Source organism: Dermacentor variabilis, chromosome 2, assembly GCF_050947875.1.
Source record: "Dermacentor variabilis isolate Ectoservices chromosome 2, ASM5094787v1, whole genome shotgun sequence".
Taxonomy (NCBI): domain Eukaryota; kingdom Metazoa; phylum Arthropoda; class Arachnida; order Ixodida; family Ixodidae; genus Dermacentor; species Dermacentor variabilis.
In genome coordinates this window covers 198,577,779-198,600,151 of record NC_134569.1, presented here as the reverse complement: position 1 = coordinate 198,600,151, position 22,373 = coordinate 198,577,779, and the positions used below count along the sequence as shown (strand labels likewise).

At 43.6% G+C, this 22,373-nt stretch overlaps 1 protein-coding gene across 3 annotated transcripts in view; it reads right to left on the bottom strand.

Annotated features, from left to right (window-relative positions):
- The window catches only part of Atg9 (autophagy-related protein 9), a 66,925-nt gene extending 44,582 nt beyond the window's left edge, over nt 1-22,343 (bottom strand). The window contains exons 1-4 of one of the 3 annotated variants that reach the window (XM_075682519.1): nt 22,062-22,343; nt 7,685-7,832; nt 1,777-1,820; nt 1,160-1,224 (exon numbers count right to left, since the gene is read on the bottom strand). In XM_075682519.1, the coding sequence (XP_075538634.1) occupies nt 1,160-1,224; nt 1,777-1,820; nt 7,685-7,793 (218 nt within the window). In that variant the 5' untranslated portion in view covers nt 7,794-7,832; nt 22,062-22,343. Of the gene's footprint in view, nt 1-1,159; nt 1,225-1,776; nt 1,821-7,684; nt 7,833-21,603; nt 21,627-22,061 lie in introns of those variants that run through there. The other 2 variants (XM_075682521.1, XM_075682520.1) reach the window with 2 other exon arrangements.
- Nucleotides 22,344-22,373: the final 30 nt, after the last annotated feature.

Here is a 22,373-nt window from a genome sequence, read left to right as displayed (position 1 = left end):
ATGCCATTGAATAAAGCATGCTTTAATGAGGTCCATGGTAACTGGACTCTAGAACATGGGCCAGACTTTCAGCAGTGCTTTTGTACATCATAGCTAAATTAAGCATTAAGTTACTTCAGGTTCTTTTAGTAAGAATGCAGGCGGCATCCTATGCCGCTTACAAGGCTATTTTGGTGGCCATGATGCACAGCGCCAGTATAAAATTAGCAGTCGGGTTAGAAGCTACTATTTCTATGGCTTTTTTTTCTAGTTTGAGTCGCGTTACTTCCAGATTTCCATTTATCATCCCTGTGTACATGATATACTGCGTTAGACCTAATAATGTCTTAATTTTTTGGGCATATTCACTGCAAAGCTTTTTAAGCCTTCAATGTTATATCACTATTGCAATGTGTCATTTAGGAAGAAAAATGTGTGATTGAGTGTATATTGGCGCAACGGCCAAGTGTGGCGAAAGAGCAAAAAAGAGAATTTAGTTGTCACTGCAAGATTGTGCTTTTCCAATTGCCGTAATGCTTGTGTTTATTGGTGTTTAAATGTTTTAAACAACTATTTTCTATGGTCTTGCATGTGCTCAGCCTGGATGGTGATAAAAGCAAACAGTAAAGGAAAGAGGGAGCCCTGCCGGCCACGTATCCCTGCCATGCCACTGCCCAAGATGGCCATCTTCATGTACATTTCTGGTGTAGCCGTTAAGACATAACAGATATCCACGTAAAAACATCAATGGTTGTCTTCCACCTGCCAGGTAGACCATTTCTGCCTCCTCCCAATGAAACTTGTGCACGCGCTATGCAGACAAGCTGATAGCACTTATGCAGCATATCGCCATGCGGGCAGGATCAAATGGCCTGCACCGAACTGTTTCAGTGTCGCGAGTCAGTTCACAAAATGCTGTAGATTTTGATTTTTGTTTTTCGAACCAAATCGGAACTGGAACGAAATCGAATTGTGCTGAACACGAATCAAACTGGTATTTCTTTCGATTCAACATCCTGTTTTAAACAATAAGAGCTAGTGCCCACACCACTGATTGTGTTGTCAGCCTGTTGGCGAGATCAACATGTGCAAATCAACATAGCATCTGAAACAGGCAAAGCACAAACGTTGCCAAGTGCACTTTAAACCTAGAGGAAGAGGGTCAGTGGCAATTACTCACGCTAGCTCCAAGATCTCGTGAAGCATCATACAGGTGAACCCATGGTTCTGATGGTACTGGTAGACGTGAAGCACACGGTCAAGGACAACATGAGCATGCAATTGACAAAACATGTCGGGTGCAGCACAATCCAAGTCTGCAGGCGGGAAGCGCTCAGACTTTTACCTAACAGAGAATCTTGGGAATCCTTAGAGCAGTGCTTTACTTAGAGCAGACTCAAGGGTTCTCATGTAGTTCCGAAATTACGGTTAACTTTCTCCAATTTAGGCATTCTGGGAGCACCAGTTGTGTTCAGTGAAAACTAAACTGAATAGATGAACATGTACGTATATGCAGGCAAAACAATTCTTTCATAAAATTCAGTGCTGGTTTCCAGATCGTGGAATTGCATGGTACTCAGTAAATACAGGCTGTCCCCTTCAGTGCAAGCAGCAATTTCCAAAATGCTGTGGCCAACACTACCGTTGTAACACAATCAACCCTGTGCGAGCTGGGGTGAAGTGTTAATAAACGTAAGTGACCATGTGGTCTCGACCTCCTAGAGCACAAATGAATCCAGGCACTATTAAACTGGCCCCTGTAGGAAAAACCGAAACAAAGAAAACCAAGAAGGATATCCTCGTAAAGAAAGAATCCAAGTCCTCCACGTGGTTCCATCGTGCTGCAAATGGGAAAAGAAAGGGCTCATTACCCTGTGACAATATCATTTATCCCACACAGTCAGCAACAGTGAACAGACAGAGGGGGGAGGGCACCTTGTGCATATGCCCTCCCCTTCAACCCTGTACCCACTTCACGTTCAGTTTATTCACACAGATTTCCAGGGTTGAAAGGACTTAAGCCAGATAAAGTTTGCCTGACTAGGTCCCGCTACCCATACATTTGCTAAGAAGCAGTGAAAAATAATACAAGAAAAAAGCCTTTTAACATTAAAACATGACAAAATAATAGTTCCAATGCAGAAGTAACACCACGAAAAGACATCTTAAATTACCGTATCTACTCCCATAATGACCGCACTTTTTTGTCCCAATAATTGCCGCAAATTCAGGGGTGCGATCATCATGCGGGTTAAATTTCCCGCGAAAGTCATGGGTCAACAAACAGGCGTCTGCCGCTGTAACAGTGCGGGACACCAAAACAAAAATGGTGGCCGGCGGAGCAAGCCGAACACTATTTTCTTTCTTTCCGTGAGTACATTACGCACACTGAAACTGTTTCTTCCGCATCAGTAATGAATAATATCGTTAATATTGGCAAGTCTGGCAATAACGTAGTCATGCCTACTTTGAGGGGGCAGAAACAGAGATGGGCGTGCTTAGCTACCAGTGACATAGAAACACATGGCGGGTTCGCTGCAGAAACTGCGGCATTTGTCTTCACTATTATCCTAATACGGCAAGTTTCCGCTAAGGGTGGGCGAATATCTTAGCTGTGTTACAAGCGTCGGCATATGAATAGGGTACACTTCTAGCGTTTCAGTGTAAACGAGGCTACTATCATTGCTGCTCGCGATTTGTTGCTTGCCCACGAGTGCAGACGAGAAGAATCGAAAGGTGCCTTTTTTGTTGTTGTTGACCACAACCCTTATAAAGCCTACAAATAAAGCCAAGGCACATTTGGTTGTAGCTTTTCTTTTTTTCATGGAAGTGTGAAAGCGATGAAAGGAATAAAATGGGGCATCTGCTTAAGAATGTTTAGTGCATGCAGACCGCTTGGTATGTTTTGAGTCATTCGCGTAGCATTTGACAGCATTTGACAGATGGTAAGCAAGATCATCATTAGCTAGACTTGGCACAACATATAGCTGCGGCAAGTTTGTGGTGCGATCATTACAGACGAAAAAAAGAATTTTGGCGACAAAATTCAGGGTGCGATCATTATGCAAGTAAATACAGTATGTTACAGAATCACAATAATGCAACAGCAATAACTTATCACAAGAACAAAAACACTCACAAAAAGAAAAGAAAAACAGAATGTGACATTATCATTTGTAGCAATGTATAACCTCTATAGAATCTAGCAAAGTACTGAAGTAATGGAACAATAAAAAAAGGATATTTTTAACTCAGAAACTTATTTAGGGCACAGTACCAGAAGGTAAGTACATATTTTAACATTTTTCTTTAAACTTAGTTTAGAACTACATCGTTTGATAAGTTCTGTGTACAACTGTTGTTGTGGAGAAGATTATGTATTTGGAGCAACAATGTTTGATTTCGGCGAATGGTTCTGAATAATGGTATTGTAAATGGCTCATGTTGGAGATCATAGGGAGCATTAGTAGGGCAGCAACGGGCCATATAACTGCCCACGTCACTTCTAATTTAACCTTAGTGCTTATTTCTGTTCTTGAATAAAATATACTTCGTTTTAGTAACATTTAATTGTAGCTGGTTAGGGTCAAGCTAGTATGAAAGAGAAATCTGACACTCGTTCGTTGCTTTTCTAAATCTCTTAAACGGCTGCCAGAGAAAAACAAGCTGGTATCATAGCCATACAAAACTATAGAGAATGTTTGTGGTACGGGCACATCCCATTTATGCAAATAATTAATAAAAGTGGACCGAAAATAGAACCTTGTGGTACACCGAATATCAATGGCTGTAACAGATTTATAGACCTTATTTATCCGCGATGTGGCAGCACTGCGTTCATGACCCCACAGAACTTCCGGTCAGCCATTTACGAGAGTCATGTTAGCCAAGAAAAAAAAAGTATTTTGCCGTACACTACACTGCAGGCACATATTCTTGATGTTTTCAGATAAAAGACTGTGCGCAATGCGTCGAACTCAGGTGCAGGCTTTTTTTTTTTTGTTGCACTTAACAATACAATTCATTGTCAAATACTCCAACTCCCCAACAAAGCTGGAGCCAGCTGGAGGGTCCTGTAAGTTTATAGGCTAGTGTAACTTCTGTTGCTCCTGACGGCTTAACCGGAAGTCTTCTGGGAACTCTGTAAGCATGAAAACGGTGTATACCCATGAAGCGTTGTATACTACAGCCTGTCTGTTAAGTAACCACATATTAGTTTTAGAATAGGGGCCCCAAACGTTTTGGGGCCCCAAAGAAATAGCGTCGAAGCCACTGCGCATGCGCGAGACTCAAACTGCGCTTGGGTTTTGCGTTGGGAACGCTATTTCAGCGATTTAGCGGGAGCCCAAATAGCGGCCCCAAAAGCTTTGCGTCGGCAAACATGGCGGCACCCATCGAAGCAATGGCTCTAACCTAGCACCAAACTGGTTCGATTCGTGGTAAAGCGTGAAGTTTGCAAGCTAGGAGAAGTGACTGCAGTTATCGCTTTCTCTCAACTAACGTGTCTTATGAAGATTGATTCATTAGACGCCGCTGATTGCGAATTCGAGTGTGGATTTTATGGCTCGTAGGCCTAACACGGCTAAGCTTGGCTGGTGAAGGCTAGTAAAGTTGGTTTGCTCAAAACTAAGCACAACTAATTGTTTGCTGCTTACAGAATAACCTCTAAATTGTAATTAAATGCGAAGACACGCAAGTCAAAATTACTATTCCTATCATAAAATGGTCTATTTTATTTATTTATTTCTAATAGCTTTTCTTTGACGCCGTAATGGCGCTGTCAGTGCAAGACGCTATCCGCAAACGCAAAGCCCTATTCTAAAACTCTTCACTCCTGCGTGCCCCAACGCTAACACCCGCAAAGCTCTTTGGGGCCCCAAACTATTGGGGCCCCTGTTCTAACGCTCTCTATGAACTGTAGAGCTACCCCTCAATTGCTATATGTTGTAATTTCTGAAAAAATGCATCATATTTCAATGGTTTTTGAAAGTGTAAAAATACAATTTTTCCTGCTACCATGAGATATGCTGAACTATGTTATTTGTAATCAATTCTGTATTTTGTTCTGTAACCGTTCTTTTCTTATTGCTTGTATACTTCCTTATTATATGCTACTGTTGCTTTGAGATGTTAACTATAATAACTGTTTTTGTATAGGAGGTCCCGATACAGTCTTTGACTATGGGACCTCCTTCAGTATACCAAATACTTGTAATGTAACCCAACTTCTAATAATAAATTCTGATTCTGAATTCCTAGGGTGAACTTCTTGTTGTCAATACCCTTAGCTATTCTTTTTTTGATATTAAGTAAATCTGTTTCTGTAGCTTTTTTTTCGACAGCCAAACTGTTTGTCAACGAGTGATTGATGTTCAAGAAACTTGGTTAGCCTTGTTTTCATTACATCCTCCAACACCTTTGACAATAAGGGCAACACCGATATGGCTTGATAGTTCCTGAGATCATTGATAGGACCCCCTTTATGCAAGACTGCAACCCTCGCCGTTTTCATATCAACTGAAAAAATGCCTGGTGATAATGCTCCGATACAAATATGTTGCAAAGGTGCTGATAAAAGGTGAGCAATGAAAATAATTGGAGTAGCTTTAATGTCATCATTGCCAGCAATCATACTTTTATTTAGCTTCTTAAGAAGAGAGATTATCTCTAATTCACTGTAAGGAGACCAAAATATTGAATTTGTACTGAAAGTGGAGAGCTATTGCTCTGCATCTCGTTGAGTGCTGGAAAACAAATGAGAAAAAAAATACAAATTAAATTTATCCGACAAAGTCACTGTATTTGACACCATCAGTAATTAGTGTAGCAGGGGCGCTATTCTGCTGTTGACCAATAAGCAATCATATTGAGTTTAACAAATTTTTTACCGTTAGAAACAACAATAAACATATACTTGTAATACTCAGGTCGAGCTTACTTGAGATCAGTGTTTAACTTGTTTTGAATTTTCTTGCCATACCCGGTCGAGTGACTGACCGGGTATGGGGAGAGTGAGGGAAGGCTGAACACAAGGTAACACAATATGAAATGGCCTTGGCTGCCCCTAAATGTCCAGCAGATATTTCACTGAAGTACAATACCAAGCAAGAAACCTGAACAAGTTTTACATGAAACTAGAGTGCAAAAAACATCACTTTTCCACCGAAGCTTGCTGTTTCCAGGTTACACCTATCATTCTTATTTGGGAATATTCATATCCTTGGCCTTCAGTTTCAGTTGAAATAAAGACCCAGAGATGAACATAGCATCACAACATGGTAAACAGCATTACATATGCACACTGACATTGAAAAGCCACTGTATTGCATCATTCTCTCGCAGTCAGGAAGTGTATGCAAACAAAAGTTCATTAATCTATGCCATCCCCAGACTGTTTCCTGGTCTAACTTCTTTTTCTCTGCATTTTCGTGGTACTACTAGTGAATAATAAGAAGAAGCAACACTACGTTGAATTTATTTATGGGGAAATTTGATGTATAAGTTCCTGTCCCTGCCATTTAATACCCATTACAGCCCCAATGATATTTCTCACTGCTCTCCAATCACCATTCCCTGCATCAGTTGTACCGAATGCTTACATGGTAAATTCCTAACCCTGTGGGTGTCCATCATGTCATTGCATAGCATCAGTTATCTGTTCTTAGGCCCAACAGGCAATGCAGATTAGATAAACGATGTCAGAATGACAGAACAGATATGAATGTAATGAAACACAGTTGATGGCAGCAAAAAGGTGAACCGAAGAATGAGATTAGGAAATGTGCATGTGGGGGGGATGAGAGTGGTTGGGACATGACAAAGGCTCTCAGCAAGTGTAAGAAGCTTTGCTCTGCACATATCTTTGGCTCTTGATTGTCAATATGGATGCAATTGTTCTTTCCAAACGTTCAGTTACAATGAGTTGCAACTGTATTACCAGCACACGACTACCACAATACACCACTTTACTTAATTAAGCTCAATGAAAAAAAATTAAATTCTGGGGTTTTATGTGCCAATACCACAACTTGATTATGAGGCACGGTGTAGTGAAGGACTCCGGATTAATTTGGACCACCTGCGGTTCTTTAATGGGCCCCTAATGCATGGGACACAAGCGTTTGTGCACTTCACTCTACCAAAAATGCAGCTGCCACAGCTGGGATTTGATCCCGCACCCGTGGGCTTAGCAACACAGCACTATAGCAGCAATGCCTAAGCTCAACGATAGGCATAAGTGAGGATGCCAAGGTAAGCTTGCATTGTGGACTAAAAGGGGGGAGGGGAGGTGTTTTAGTGCATCTGCATTAATTTTAGCTTACTCTACTGTAAAATCTAATCGTCTCCTAATCACCTTCTCATGCCCTGTGCCTTCAAGTCAAGGCAAATAACAGTGTATAAAGCAAGAGACAAGACAAAACAAGAAAAAAAAAAGCAGCTTTTCTCCCGTCCCTTGTTTTACACGCTGTTATATTTTCTGATCATGAATAACTATCCAGACAAATTTCCACTCAAAGTTCATTATATAGCTGAGCCTCAATCTATGGGTGCCAGTCAGTGTGCCAAGCACAGCTGCATTACCAGCGTTCTATCTGGCGATGTTGGCCTAGAAACTTGCCAAGAGGTTTGTCTACTGCCCCCCGCAACCAAAACACACATCAGCATCCCTGTGCAGATGGTGCATGCCCCCTTCCAGACAACTCACTACGGCTGCTGTCTGGCACGGTGTGGATGAGCAAGCTGCTCTCGTGCGGCCCTTCCAGCTCGGTGTCGTCCGACGGCAGTGCCCGGTAGGCCGTCTGCAGGCTGGCCATCTTGGCACCACTGGGTGTAGCTGCAGGGGCACTGCCCGCCTGCCAGAAGATTAGAAAGAGAAGACAACCATTCCATTACCAGAGTTTGGCATCCCAAAGCAAAACGTGGGCTACCAGAGATGTCATAGCGAGGGAAGCTCCAGATTATTCTCAACCCTCCCCCCAGCCGGAGTTCTTAACCCTTTAACTACCATGTCCTTTTGCAAAAAATGCCTTGTTTGAATAAATTATTGGACATTATGCCCAGATTGAAAAAATACATTACATGTGCAGTTTATCGGCTACATTCACCCAACATATTAATGGAAGAGATCTGCTCTGAAAAAGATTCGGCACACATCTAAGGTTTGTACCTAATTACATGAACATAAGATAAAGACAATGGAGCTATCCAAGGATACCTTCAAGGGCCCAAACTCAAATGCATGGCGCGAACTTAGTTTATGAGCGTGGCTCATTGCAGATGAAAAGATCAGAAGCTGTGGCTTGGATGAAAGCGGCTTGTCTTTGGCAATATGTATTGGTACTAACAGCCAGGACGAGAACAACTCGGTCTTGGTATCTAAAGGATTAAACGTGAGCGCGAAGTTTAGCGCATGAAGGTTTCTGCATCTAACCATGGCCAGCAGTTTGAACCGAGACCATGCTTAGAAGCACTACGCAATTGCCACCAAGCCATCACAATGGGTTTCAAACAGAAGCTGAATGAAAACTGCCATGTCGGAAGCATGAGCTGAGCAAAAAGTAAACGGAATGATATTATGGTGTGCCCCAATTTTCATGTGATGTTTCCTTGCTGTGCACTTGAGAGGGCCCTCTGCATCCAAAGAAGGAAACTGTACCTGTTGGCACGAGACCTATCTGGAAAAGGATGGGAACCTTGCAAGGCAAGCTGTCATGCAATATGAACAGGTATGTATTTCTTGCTTAGCAATTCCAAAAAGATTTGTGCGACTATGAAACAACAGTAGTCAATATCGAACCTAAGTACGGGGCTTAACATAAGTTAACACACGGGATATGGAGATTCCAAAGTGTGGAGGGGGCTTCGGATCAGTTTGAACTGCCTGCAGTTGTTTAATGTGCACCTAAATCTAAGCACCAATAGTGTTCTTGCACTCTGCCTGCATTGGGCTGTGGCCAGGAATCGAACTCATGATCTTGTGATGAACAACATAATGCCATGGTCAACACTGTAGTGGTAAAGTAAATGGTTAGTGTATACAAGTATCAAAAGAGGTTGAACAGTTTCTACCTCAGAGCTGCTTAACATGTCTCATTAGGATATTGCAATCCCCTTCAAAGGAGAACAGAATAGCAGAATGTATTGGGTGAAAAAAATAGATGCCTCATTAACCTTCTTCGAAAAGAACTCAGAGCCATTCTTTATCAGCAAGGGTTACCTGAAACCAAGTTTCCTTTGTGAATTGTGAATGTTGTTACAGAGCCAGTCACCTTGAAAATGAGTCCCCAAGAATGTGCTGTGCCTGAAGAACAATTTTCATATGCTAAACATAGTTCGATTCAGTAGAAATATCTCTCATATTATTACAGTATTTATGTCACCAATACTTGAATGCCTGCAACAAATTTCATATCAACCTACTAGAAACATCGTCACGAATACAAATTTGCCCTTTTCTCATTCCCATGTGCATAGCTAAGGTTTTATGAATGTGAAATGATATGCAGACTCTACATTGGCTTTGCAAGTTGCGGTGCAATTAAATCTGTGCTGATGAACACAAGCTGAGACTTATAGGGGCTATTACCTGTAATAGTGCAAGAACATTATTTGAAGGCTACTACCACCGCAATTGCCATCAAGAAAAAGCAATTTATCTGAAAACGACATTTTTGCTATGCTAACAAGTGCAATAATGGCACAAATGTCTGGATTTGATAGGCAACCTGGGCCGCAAAAGATAACTATATCTGCCATGGCGTCCTGAACCAGTTAAATTGCATTTTTTCTTGTCAATGATTTAAAGAGACACTAAAGGACAGTATTATAAGTCGAGCTAGATCATCAGAGTAGTCATCTAGAAGTTTATCATCATTTTCTGTGTGTCAATATATAAATTTATTGTGTACGAAATTGCCCTTGAAGGTCCGGCTACTGCTATTCAATTTGAACCGCCCGTGCCAAAGTGGAGGACTTTCACACGATGTCCCCACCTGACCACACTCCATGCCATTATATCCCATGTAGATTTTATTCAGCTCTATATACAAATCATACTGCGTGGAGGATGCAGGTGTTCAGCTTGCATTAGTCACTGCTCACTCTGCTTGGGTTCAGGTTATGGTTACGGTCACTTGAGCCTCCACAGCTGGAGTCGGCAGGGTGGTCACTTGCCATATGTTGCCGCCTCCTTAGCCAAATTGATGGCACTCAGAGTGGTGGATCGTGGCTGCTCTCCGAGCATCAGAGGTGCTGACGCCACAGGTAAGAAGTACCATAGTCAACAACAGATGGTGCCACTTCAATTATCTATTTAAGCAATTTTCGCACTAACAAAAGCTTTGTTTTCGTTACATATGAAGAGTTATTACAGAAGTCTAATCTTAATCTATCAATCTAGCTCAACTTAATATTTGCCTTTAGTGTCGCTTTAAGTGAATCACCAAGTTAGAGCAACCTATGATTAGAACAAAATAGAATTTATAAAGCAAATATCAATCCTAGTAAAGCTCTGCACTTGATAGACAAAGACTTATGTCATATGCACACATATGGAGTAATGAAGAATGAAAAAATTAAAGTAAAAATAAAATAAATGCTGGACAATGTAAGATGTTCCTAAACTAAGGGAGGTGGAGAGAGAAATTCCTTGCTTCAGAGAATCTTGGGAAGGACACTAAATACACACATTGCCAAGCTAAAGCACGGCCATGCTCGAACACAGCAGGAGTGCACAGCATACGACCTCCCCACTGACAGCTTTCCCCAGCCTTTCAATTCCACTGCCCGATTTCTGCTGCTGCTGCTAGAGGTGTGTGAACCCTACTTCAGTCAAGTATGCAGCGCTGGCACCTGACTAGTGTCAGGTGCCACCTGACTAGGCACACCTGACTAGGTGTGCAATTTAAAAAAGCGTTCGTGGCATCCTCATACATCCAGAAGAGTAGCCATCATCACCAATGCATTCTGCTGAAAAGGTTAATTGTTGCGTGCCATTTTGTGAATCCGTAAATGCCCTGAAATATCATTCCACCGGTTTCCAAGCGATTCTAAACAGCGTGCACAATGGTTGTCCAACATCTCTCATGAGAACTTCAGTGTTAATGACTGGTCCGCTTCCTCTTGTCTGCAGCCACCGCTTTCGTGATGAAGACTACAAGAAAAATTGCAAGCAGAATAAGTTTATTCCTACTGCTGTTCCCACAGCCTTCAAGGGCTATCTGGTGTACATGGTTATCAGGAATGAAAAGCCTCAAAAAAGCACTGGTGAAAAAGAAGCGCTACCTAATCTACAGCGGAACAACGGGATACGACAATGCACAAACGATGACGATAAATGCCACAGAGGAGAATGACGATTACACGATGATGATCTAATAAGAATGCCTATGATGGCATGACGACAACTGCATGAATACAATGACATCGACAGAGCGCAGGACTCATGACAATGGATTGAAGGCAATGATATGATGATGTTTTTGTGTATAAAGCTTATGCACACAATAAAAGCATCAACTACAAGCACCCTTTGGGCTGCCTATGTTTTTCACAGGATGCGGTGCTCGCCTTGTTACGATCGGCCAGCGGAGGCAGCGACCTTTGAACCTCTCTCGATTTCCTGAGATGAATTGCTTCAGCTTTGAGAAGTTAACAGCTCATTCCATCAGTCAGAGCAGTGGCTACAACATGGTGGGACACGTATGACGAAAGACAACATGGTTGATGGATGCCACTTGGCTGGTGCCCATGACATTGGGACCAAAGAAGTCCCTGGAAAGTGTGCTCTGCACCGTTTCGTAATGGCCACTGCTAGCCACCCAATCCAATCATTCCAAGAACCAGCTCCTCACTGGGCAATTCCATGAGCCCGGACGCATCAAGGCAGACGAGCGTGAGCCCTCCTATTAATGCGTGTCCCCTCCTTTCTCTGGGGCAGTGAGCCGTGCGCAGCTGAGGGTACTTCTCCGATTGTGTTCAGGGAACAAAGGTGCCGGAGTATTTATGTGCACCCTCACCCTCAAGGCGGAGCTGGAGCCTTCAGTGACTTTGGACACTCCGGTTGGAAGAAGACCGCAGATTTCAATGACACAAGGATCTAGGGAGGAACAAAGGGACTTAGGCAGACTTTTTTGGCTCCTCTGGTGTGCTTCAATTCAGTCGTGCCGATGTGTGCTGATGTGCTCTCCCAGAAGGATGTAGTCTGGTCTTACCTGTAGCTCATGCTACGAAAACAATGTACTGTGCTCCGTGTTCCGGCCAGTACGAGTATCCCTTGTTTTGTAAATAATTTTGCCTCTCCTATGAAAATAAATTTCTGTTCTGTTCCTCAATCCTCTTGACCGCACACTCTTCACTACAGAAGCAACTCTCGTCAAGAAAGCTCGGATGATGGCGTGGGCCTGCTTAGTCTTCGTGCAGTGCCCCAGTAGCGTTGTCCAGCTACCCGTTATGAGACACACTGGCGCCATAGGCCAGAAAGCGATCCTCAGTTGACACCAGACTACAAGGCCACGACCCCAAATCTTACAGCCTGCGCTATGTCCAGTATCGACCAATCGGCAAGACAGCAGCAGCAGCCGCAGAAAAGTCAAAAGAAGGGAAAGCAAGCTCTGGTTTAATAATTATGATATGCCTTGTGTTTACACACTGATGGGTGAACTAACATGGGCCCATATGGTTAACGTGACAATTTCATGACGTCTATTAAATAAAGGAACTCTCCTTTGACATTTTCCCCTTGTGCTCGCCTAGCTTACCTATTCAACAGGCCATTCAGCATCTTCCGCTTTGATGCATTAAGTAACTGTTTTCACAAGTCCTGTTAACTAATGTGGCCGCACCTGAACACTCCAAATCCCGTGGCAGCCCTACGTGAATGCACCCTGATGAGTCAGTTCTAAGGTAGGGCATCAGAACGGCAAGTTGGGCCAGTTGGTTGGGATTCATGGTAAGGGTTGTAACAGCGCACCCAAGACAAGGACAACGGAAGGAATAAAACGACGACACAGCGCTGACTCTCAACTGGTTTTTATTGAAGATATGTCTAACATATATATAGGAGCCATTTGATAACCATGACATGCACAAGATACAGATATGCGTCAAGGCAACTGTGAAAAAGTGACACATAATCAAAATTGACATAGGAAATGCAGTTCCTTGTCGTAAAGAGTGAGACGGTTCACTGATACGCGCTTTGTCCCTAATCTGTATATTGTGAGCTTCGGCAATTTCCCTTGTCAATTGGCTTGCATGTTTAAAAATGACACGTTTTTTTTAAATTCAGGGCGACAACCGCACGACTTGCAAAGCTCCGGGAGATGAAGTGGTGCAATCCCTTGAAGAGATAGCTGATGCTCCCGAAGTCGAACATTCACACATCGCTTCGTTTGTCCCGCGTACTCTCGACCACAAGATAATGGAATGGCATACACAACCTGCTTAGCACAATTGAATAATTGAATGTTCGACTTCGGGAGCATGAGCTATCTCTTCAACGGGTTGCGCCACTTCATCTCCCAGAGCATTGCAAGTCGTGCGGTTATCGCCCTGAATTTAAAAAAAAATAGTGTCATTTTTAAGCACGCAAGCCGACACTCACAATACACAGATTAGGGACAAAGCGCGTATCAGTGAACCGTCTATCATTCGTTATGACAAGGAACTGCATTACCTATGTTAATCTTGATTATGTGTCACTTTGTCACAGTTGCCTGGACGCATATCCGTATCTTATGCATGTCGTCATGGTTATCAAATGGCTCCTATATATATGTTAGACATATCTTCAATAAAGATCAGCTGAGAGTCAGCGCTGTGTCGTCGTTTTATTCCTTCTGTTGTCCTTGTCTTGGGTGTGCTGTTACAACCCTTACTAAGGTCGGGCCACAGTGCTAAGGTGCCAGATGCGGTGAAAGAGAAAACCATTAAAGGAAGGCCATACGCTATGTGCTGCTGCGTTTGAGCATGGATGTGGCTAAAGCAAGGCCAAAGTTCCAAGGTGTCCAATTACATTTACTGACAAAATATTTTGTATGCGGGAAGAACGACAAACACAAAGTAGGATTGGTACCGCCACTGAAAATAAAAAAATAGTGTACATACAAACATGCTGCACATAGGAACAACAGCACTGGCAATAATAATCTAAAGAACATAACCACCCATAGGAATGAAAACTGTGCAGCCTGTGACTATCGTATTTAGGGCCAGTTTAACATAATTCTACAATGCTATTCATCTTAGCTCTTTCACAGTCAGATAGAGAAAGGAACAACATGGGACATAGTTCTGTCTGTCTTGTCTCTTGTTCCATCTGCTTGCACTGCAAATTGTTGCAGTCAAGATGTGTGCTTTGCTATTCCACTTTGGGTCATCGCCATGGAGAAAGGTTCTTAGTAAGGCAGTCTCTAACTTTCCTCTCCAGTCCCTGAGAACCTTTTATGTGAGCACATTTCTGTTCATATTATTTTGGAAACGGGCCCCCTTAGAACATTATCTGGTAAATTATATAAATGACATTTGTTTTATTCTATTCCCAGGCCTTGTCTCCTCACAACCATTCAGTGCCATTCCATATTAATTGCAAAGGTTTATCTACTGACAACTCTACAAATGCTGCCCTTATCCTTGATTTGTGTTTACTTAATTAAGAGGATAGTCTGCATTTGCTCCTGTGATAGCACTTATTAGCGACCTGCTTTAAGCAACATGAGAAGCATATAGCAGCATGGATTAAGACAACCAACTAGGTGACAATTCTCAGTATGGCTGCAATTACAGTCAATCTTTATGCCAATATCAGATGGTAAGATGTTGAGAAGCATGGTAAAAAAGCCAATAAACAAGTTTCTCTGCTTTTGGGATAGAAGCAAATACAGCAGTTGAGAAAAATGTATTGGGTATGAATGTAGTAAATACAATGCAAGAAAATGTACAAAACAGCAGTACAATGTGCAAACACTACGCATAAAATATTCGTATGCCACATAGACTGAAATGTTACACATAAGTGCATCAATAAATACGTATAGTGCCAATGCATGTAAATGTCATGGCTTTTAAACCTGTGGGCTCTGAGGAGAAACTAAGGTGTGTGAATAGTGATTTTTGAGACCAAATTGAATTGGATACTTTTTGAATAAGAAATAGCTGTTATCACAATTAACATAAAACAATGTTCACATTCCAGTACTCTTAAAGTTGGCAAGCTTCTGTCATTACATAGCACATTATTGAGCAATGTTTACTAGAAGCACAAATGGAGCATTAGGAGCAAACAAGTAGTTTCTTTGCATGCACAGGGCTCTTTAGAGAATTCAAATGACTGCTGTATAGCCTGTAAAATACGGCTACATAACTGATGTTGCTTGCTTCACTATGCGAATTTCCATGATTTATGTCTATACTATGTCCGCAGGGATGAAAGTTTACCATACTTTTGATCAAATTTTACGTTTATCTGGGCGTAGTTGACGTTTTGAAATGTTGGAAAAGTATTGGAAAAACATTTACATTTACGAATAGTGGATATCTGCTCCGAATCGAATAGGACACTATTCGATTAGAATATTCGCACACCCCTAGAGGAAACCTTTATGAATAAAGTACCTCTGTTTAAATTATGATGCTGCCTGGCCTCTGGTTACCATGTGAGATGCCACAGAAAAGGTACCCCAGTTTCTCAAACATCACCAGCCTAATTTTATATCCCCTGCAGGATGAAGGCCTTTCCTAAGATATACAATATTCCCTGTCTTGCGCTAGCAGATACCAACTTGCAACTGTGAACTTCACCCCACCTAGTTTTCTACAGTCCTCGACTACACTTCCCTTGGCAACCCATTCTGTAACTAATGGTCCACCGGTTATCTGCCCTATGCATAACATGGTCCGACCAGCTTAATCTCAATGTCATCTAGAATATTCGCTATCCCCATTTGCTCTCTGGTCTACACCACACTCTTCGTATTATGCTTAACATTTTTCATTCCATCGCTCTTTGCACGGTCCTTAATTCGTTCTTAAGCTTCCTTGTTAACAGCCAAATTTCTGCACTATACGTTAGCATTGGTAGAATGCAATGATTGTACATTTTTCTCTTCAATGCCAATGGTAAGCTCCTAGTTTCTAAATATTAGGAGCCAATTTACCGACAACCATGTGTGGTGTGTCCACCAGTGTCATTCACAAATTAGAATACTTGTACACAATCTGCCTCATTCCAAGCTGGTAATCGAGGTGCAACCTGACTGCCTGCACACCGCCATCAACAAATCCTGCAAGCAAGCACTGGTTGGCCATCAGCATGTAAGTACATGAGGAATTCCTGGGAGAGGCTTGCGTCCATGACAAATTATTGCCTCAGTGGTAGACACCATGGGAGGGGACTAGAGGAAGAAAGGTGTTGGCAGTCATTCAGAAACATGCCCAGCTGCTGTGCTATACTTGCATCAGTCAAGTCACCACACAAAGAAAACGGCTGGGAAGTGCGGTACCTCAGTGACATTTTCAGCTCCAACAAGCCTGCATACATATGTGCCAAGTAGTAAATGCAGCGAAATGGGAAAATAATGCCTGTGCAGCAGAGCATCACTTGTTCTCCATCCCGTGCCAGAACAGGAATAGCACAGACATTCAATATTTTCTGCCACTACACGAATTGTAGACAATGTTTGCATTAACAAAAACATCCCTGCATTTGTGTACTATCTAGATGAAAGACAATCCTCAGTGGAAAAAGAGCAAAGTAGATATATTCCCATGGAATTTCAAACATGTCGATGCAGACGTCTATTCTCTGTTTCATAAGATTAAAAAAATTAAATTATGGGGTTTTACGTGCCAAAACCACTTTCTGATTATGAGGCACGCCGTAGTGGGGGACTCCGGAAATTTCGACCACCTGGGGTTCTTTAACGTGCACCTAAATCTAAGTACACGGGTGTTTTTGCATTTCGCCCCCATCGAAATGCGGCCGCCATGGCCGGGATTCGATCCCGCAACCTCGTGCTCAGCAGCCTAACACCGTAGCCACTGAGCAACCACGGCGGATGTGTTTCATAAGATGGGTGGTATGCTGTGGAAGCCAGAGAGACATTTTGCAGTGACTGCGTTCGCACTAACAGTTTGGTGTCTTTTGCCAGCAAATATACGAAACTCCTGTGAAAGCTCAGCATAAAATGAATGTTTTAATCCTTAGAAGCGAACAAACCGTGCTATACGACAGCTGATGCATTGTTTTAGATCAATTTGTTTTTCTTTATTTCCTTTTTGGGTTTTTCACTTTCAGCTTTTCGTGGCAACTTCACATGCATCAAAAACTTGGTACTTAGGGCAAATTGTTATGCCATGGCTTCTTTAGGCTTGTAGCGCAGCTCAGAAGGAGCAAAAAAGGAAGGTGGAAGGGGTAATTAATAGGAACGGAGAACAGTGTGAGTGCTAACTTCCAACGGATGGTTTATTTTGCGACTCGGAAGGCTAAACTTACACACTCAGTGTACCATGTCACATGAAGAGACAACATAAAACCAAGCAACAAAAACAAAAGGAACCATGTGAAAAACATTCAGAGCCTGTGGTGGCAGTCCAAGATACGACGAATTCAATGCTTGATAACGATAATGAAAGTGAGCTTACACATGCGTGACCAAGGCCTATGATAGCTTTTGCTTCAATGATTTCTCTTGTGGGCTGATTATGACTACGACCTGGAATGACACATTCTTCTAAAACAGATACGCATCCACACGTTTTGCAGTGCTGTGCAAGAAACCCTCCAGCTGCAATACAATTCTTACCATTGTAACAATGTTCGCGTAGCCTATCATTCAGACATCGGCCAGTCTGACCGATTTAACGTTTTCCACACTTGAGTGGAAAACAATAAACACAATGTGTGCAATTAACAAACTTCTTTATATGATTCTTATCACAGCTTGGTGGAGCCTCCTTATTCGTATTAGTGAGCTTGCAAATCCTCATAAGCTTGTTAGGGGCAGAAAACACCACACGAATATTCGCTCGCTTGGTGATTTTCTTCAGATTTGTCAGACGGTGTGGATATACGGGATAATGCTTGTCTTACCCCAAGCAGTTGTAGGATTATCTTCGTGCCACTTATCTTTTCTAAACTCTTTTACAATCTGTTCAGCTACTGACACTTGTAAGGACACGGGATAACCAGCCTGCAAAAGCCGTTCGCACTGAGAAGCAAAGCTAGACAAAATGGTGATGGCACGATTTTTGCAAAGCATTATTTAGGCAAAGGTTAGCAAATCCTCTCTTGACAACTTAGAATGAGCAGAATGAAAGGGAAGAAGTGGTTTGTTGGCACGAGGTTCATAGTACCAATGTGTGAATATCTGAACAAGCAAAGTGCCCATTCAAAAACAGGATCGTGTCATTCTGTCGGAGCTCGTGGGTAAAGTCAAGGGGGGCAAGGAATTCTCTGACTACTGGTACCACCATGGCAACCTCAGTCTAAAGGTCAGCCAGAGAACACTGAATACAAAACAAATAATCATCCACCTAACAAAATATTTTAAAAACAGTCTGATTAGGATTCACTGACATGGCGACATCTAGGCGAGCTAAAAATAAATCACTGAGGAGCAGGGCAATGCAAGAACCAATGCACACTACATTTTTCTGCAAACAGATGGTACCATTCTCTGTAATGAACGTTGATGACAAATAGAAGCTCAAAAGTTTAAAGATTGGTTACTTGACAGCCCAGGATTATTCTGAAAACAGGTGGCACCAAATTTATCAATCGTCTGCCAAATAGCTGACAGCACGTCATTGTGAGGAACAGAATAGTTTTCTTAGCATTAGCTTTTACCTTAAGGACACTGTATCCTGTCGCCTAAAAAACTACGAAAATTGCCTGACAGGCTCTTGCATAAAAATTCCCTTCCAAGAGTACACAGAACCCGCCTTCTTTATCCGCCGGCAACACGCAAATCGAATTGTCACGCAGATAGCTACACGTTTCAAAGAAACCTTCGGAAGTGCCTGTCTAGAGCGGGATATGGGCCTTACACCTTCATAAATTTTTGCTCGCCCTAAGCTGCGCTACAAGCCTTAAAAAATTCACACGCATGCTTGCGTGGCGAAGCACTGACTGGCCCGTAGTTGCACCTGATTCGCAGCGTTTCGTATAATCTCACAAATCTGGTATGACGCTCAAAAGAGGCCATGGAAGATTAACACCAGGCAAATTTTCAAGCATCCATAATATATATTGTCCAGGCAAAGTGTCGAACCCACACCCTTTTGATTCAGAGCTGGATTTCTAAACCACTTGACAACCAATGCGCAACAAATTCACTTAACGACCTAACTTCTTGCGCAGCTTCCACAGCGCTGCATGCAAAATATGAAATTGAGTATAGACTTGCCCGGATAGCTCAGTGTCTATGGCCTTATGCTGTTGATTACGAGGTTCAAGCAATTGAATTCATTGAGCACGAGGTCACCGGGTTCAATCCCTGGCCTATGTGGCCACATTTCGATGGGGACAAATGCAGAAGCTCAATAGCAGTGTATTTGCCATTGCACTGTTCGGTTGTCATTGTCCGTTCACCACCACTATGCGCAAGAGCAGACTTTAATTGCAGTTCGCTTTTCTAAATAAGTTTCCATCATTTTTCATTATGATACAATACCGTAGACAACCTGCTTTGCAGAAACCCTTGGCCATAATGACAATGCATGACTAGAGCATAGCCCTCTTGTACAGGAAATGCTGGACACGCCAAGAAACGCTTCATTGAATCAGCTCAGACTTTGTGTGGGATTCTAATGGACCCTGGTTTGAGGGCTGAAGCATATTGGCAAAGAATGTGGATTACACATAAAGCCCAATGCATTTGAAATATTAATCCAAATTGCATGCAGCATTGTCTAGAAATGAAATAAGAAAAAAAAAACGTCTAATGCCTTAGAAGTGTTATGGCTGGTTATGTTCTATTTTGATTAGTGATTCAAGCACCAGCACTGTTGCCATGTGGTGCTTGTTAGCTTGGTAAACCTTCAGAGTCCATCCTTTCCAGTTCACATAGGCTCCACAGGGTTTCAAGTTTCTGTTCGCCTGCCTTTTGGTCAGTGCCTCTGAAGGCCCCCTCTTGCGAGTACAACGTGGCGCGGGGTTTTTCCATGATAATGAATCCCAGTGGACAAAGAAACGTCCTCTATATACAAGGAAGAGGTGGGATGTTCATGAAGACAACAATCACGCTCGTGGAATGTCATGCAGGGCGGCGAAAGTTACTGCGTCGCTACGTCAAAGGGAAGGCCGAAGATCACCGTACAAAATTACCAGTCGTGCCTGTCAAATGAAGCCATCCGACATCTCTGGCCACTCCTACATGTACAGTAAAAGCAGCCTTTCACTGTAGCTACCTGTACTTCCTCTCCATATGCCTGGTTACCAAGAATTCCTGGCCTGAACGAGCCCTTAGATCTAGAGTGCCGTGCACAGTCACCGAATGCATGGCTTTAAACATCTACGCTGCAGCTGCAAGCACAAAACTCCTCCGCGCTTAAAGATGGTTGCGTCTGCCTTTGAACAACAAACGACCTTATATATACAACATGCTGCGCCAGGACTATAACTACATAGGCCGATGAAAAGTGGCGCTCGTTCAGCACTTACGTAAAGCACGCACGGCAACGCATCCGAAAGAAGGAACCCGACGTCGAAAGCGCAGCACACTCCCAGAGCACGCCAATGACAACATGTCGCAAATAACCCTGCTTTAGGACAACCTGCAGAGTTTACGACCAGAGAACGGGCCCGCGTGCCAAGAAGTACGGATGAAACGCACGAGCTGAAAATATGCGCTCCGTCACACTACACGGACGAATGGACTATCTGCCTGATATTACGCTATGCCCTCCTTAAAGCCAGCGACAGTGTCCGGTTCCAGGAAGCCCGCTCTGTCTGCGACGAAGCTATTGTGTTTCGCGCTCAAGGTTTTCAGCGAAGAGCTCCGACTGGTACTTCAGTAATTAACGGAGCACGATAATCGCTAGCGGCACTGTCTACGGACGCGTGCGAGTTTATTCAATTAAAAGTAGGTGAGCAACGGCCAACAATCTAGCACGTCGGCGATATCACATGGCACCACCTGGTCAGCAAGCCTTTGGCCAGCGTGTGCGACTGTACCGCCGCCCAAATGCCTCAAGTTGGCAATTAAATAATTTCATTATCCTGTATAAAAGCTTTATAGCAATCTGTGCTTCCCAATGACTCACGCAGTGCCGTGGCGAAACGAAGCTCGCGTTCGATGAACGCAAGACGTTTTTACGACCCAAACGGGGTCGGGCCGAACAAGCGTGCGCGAGTCGACGGAAAGGGTTTCAAAAAGCGAGGCCAAACAAAACAGGCTAACGGAAAGCACCGCGCCAGAATTCATCCTTCTGCTGCCGGGGATTATTGTGAACGCCAGACGCAAGTAAACGCGCGATACGCGGTGCGACATGCAGCAACGCGCGCTTTCAGCCCACCGCCGTAAGCGTGTACTCTAGAGAATCAGCACATTGCGCGCCCACCTTAATCGCAAGGCTCGGGTACGCCGAAACCGCTAAAAATAGGCGTCTTCGCGGGCGCATTCGTACCGTGCAAGCAGGACTAGGCACAATACCCGTGGGCCAGAGGCAAGGACACTGCGCTTGTGGTGGCCAAAACTGATGGGCAGCTTGACAGGACGACGTGCGACGATTGAGCCGTTATCGCGCCACCTCGAACTCTTTGTCCCCGCAGCGTACGGTCAACGTTTTTAATAACGCGCCTTCAGCTGCAGGCATTCAGGGTTGGTGACAAGCGACGCGCTGCCCCGTTGCTAACGGCGGCTGGCAAAACTGCTGCACCACCGAGCTCGGCAAGCGAGCGGAGATTTCGCAAGAACTCGAGGTCCATTCGTATACTACTACCGCACCGTGCTGTCGCGCGTACTCAGGTCGTCACCGCTAGTGCCCGCTATAATTTGCGAAAGAGACGTTTCCCACGGGTGGATGGCCTGTCCCGAGCAGGCTGAGCTCCGCGGTCCCCTCCCAGAGAAAGACGGGACTCTTACTTGCGGAGGTTTCGATCAGCTGACAGAGGCGATCCTCGCTGCATCATCCGTCGTGCCCGTCTCGTGTGTATCCATGCCGCGTACACCGTCGCCTCCGCCGCTACGAGGCAATAAACCTCGTCACTGCCACAACACACATAGTTTGGACAAAGGTGGGGTGTCAGAGGCGCAGGCGCGCAAATCCGTGCACACGGAAGATTTAGCGAGCGGGCAGACGCGTTTCGCGGCACGATCACCCACCCAACCTTGCTTTCTATGCTTTATCTTTTCTTCGTGCGAGCGCTGCGAGAGAGAGCAGCATGCAAAGTCCGC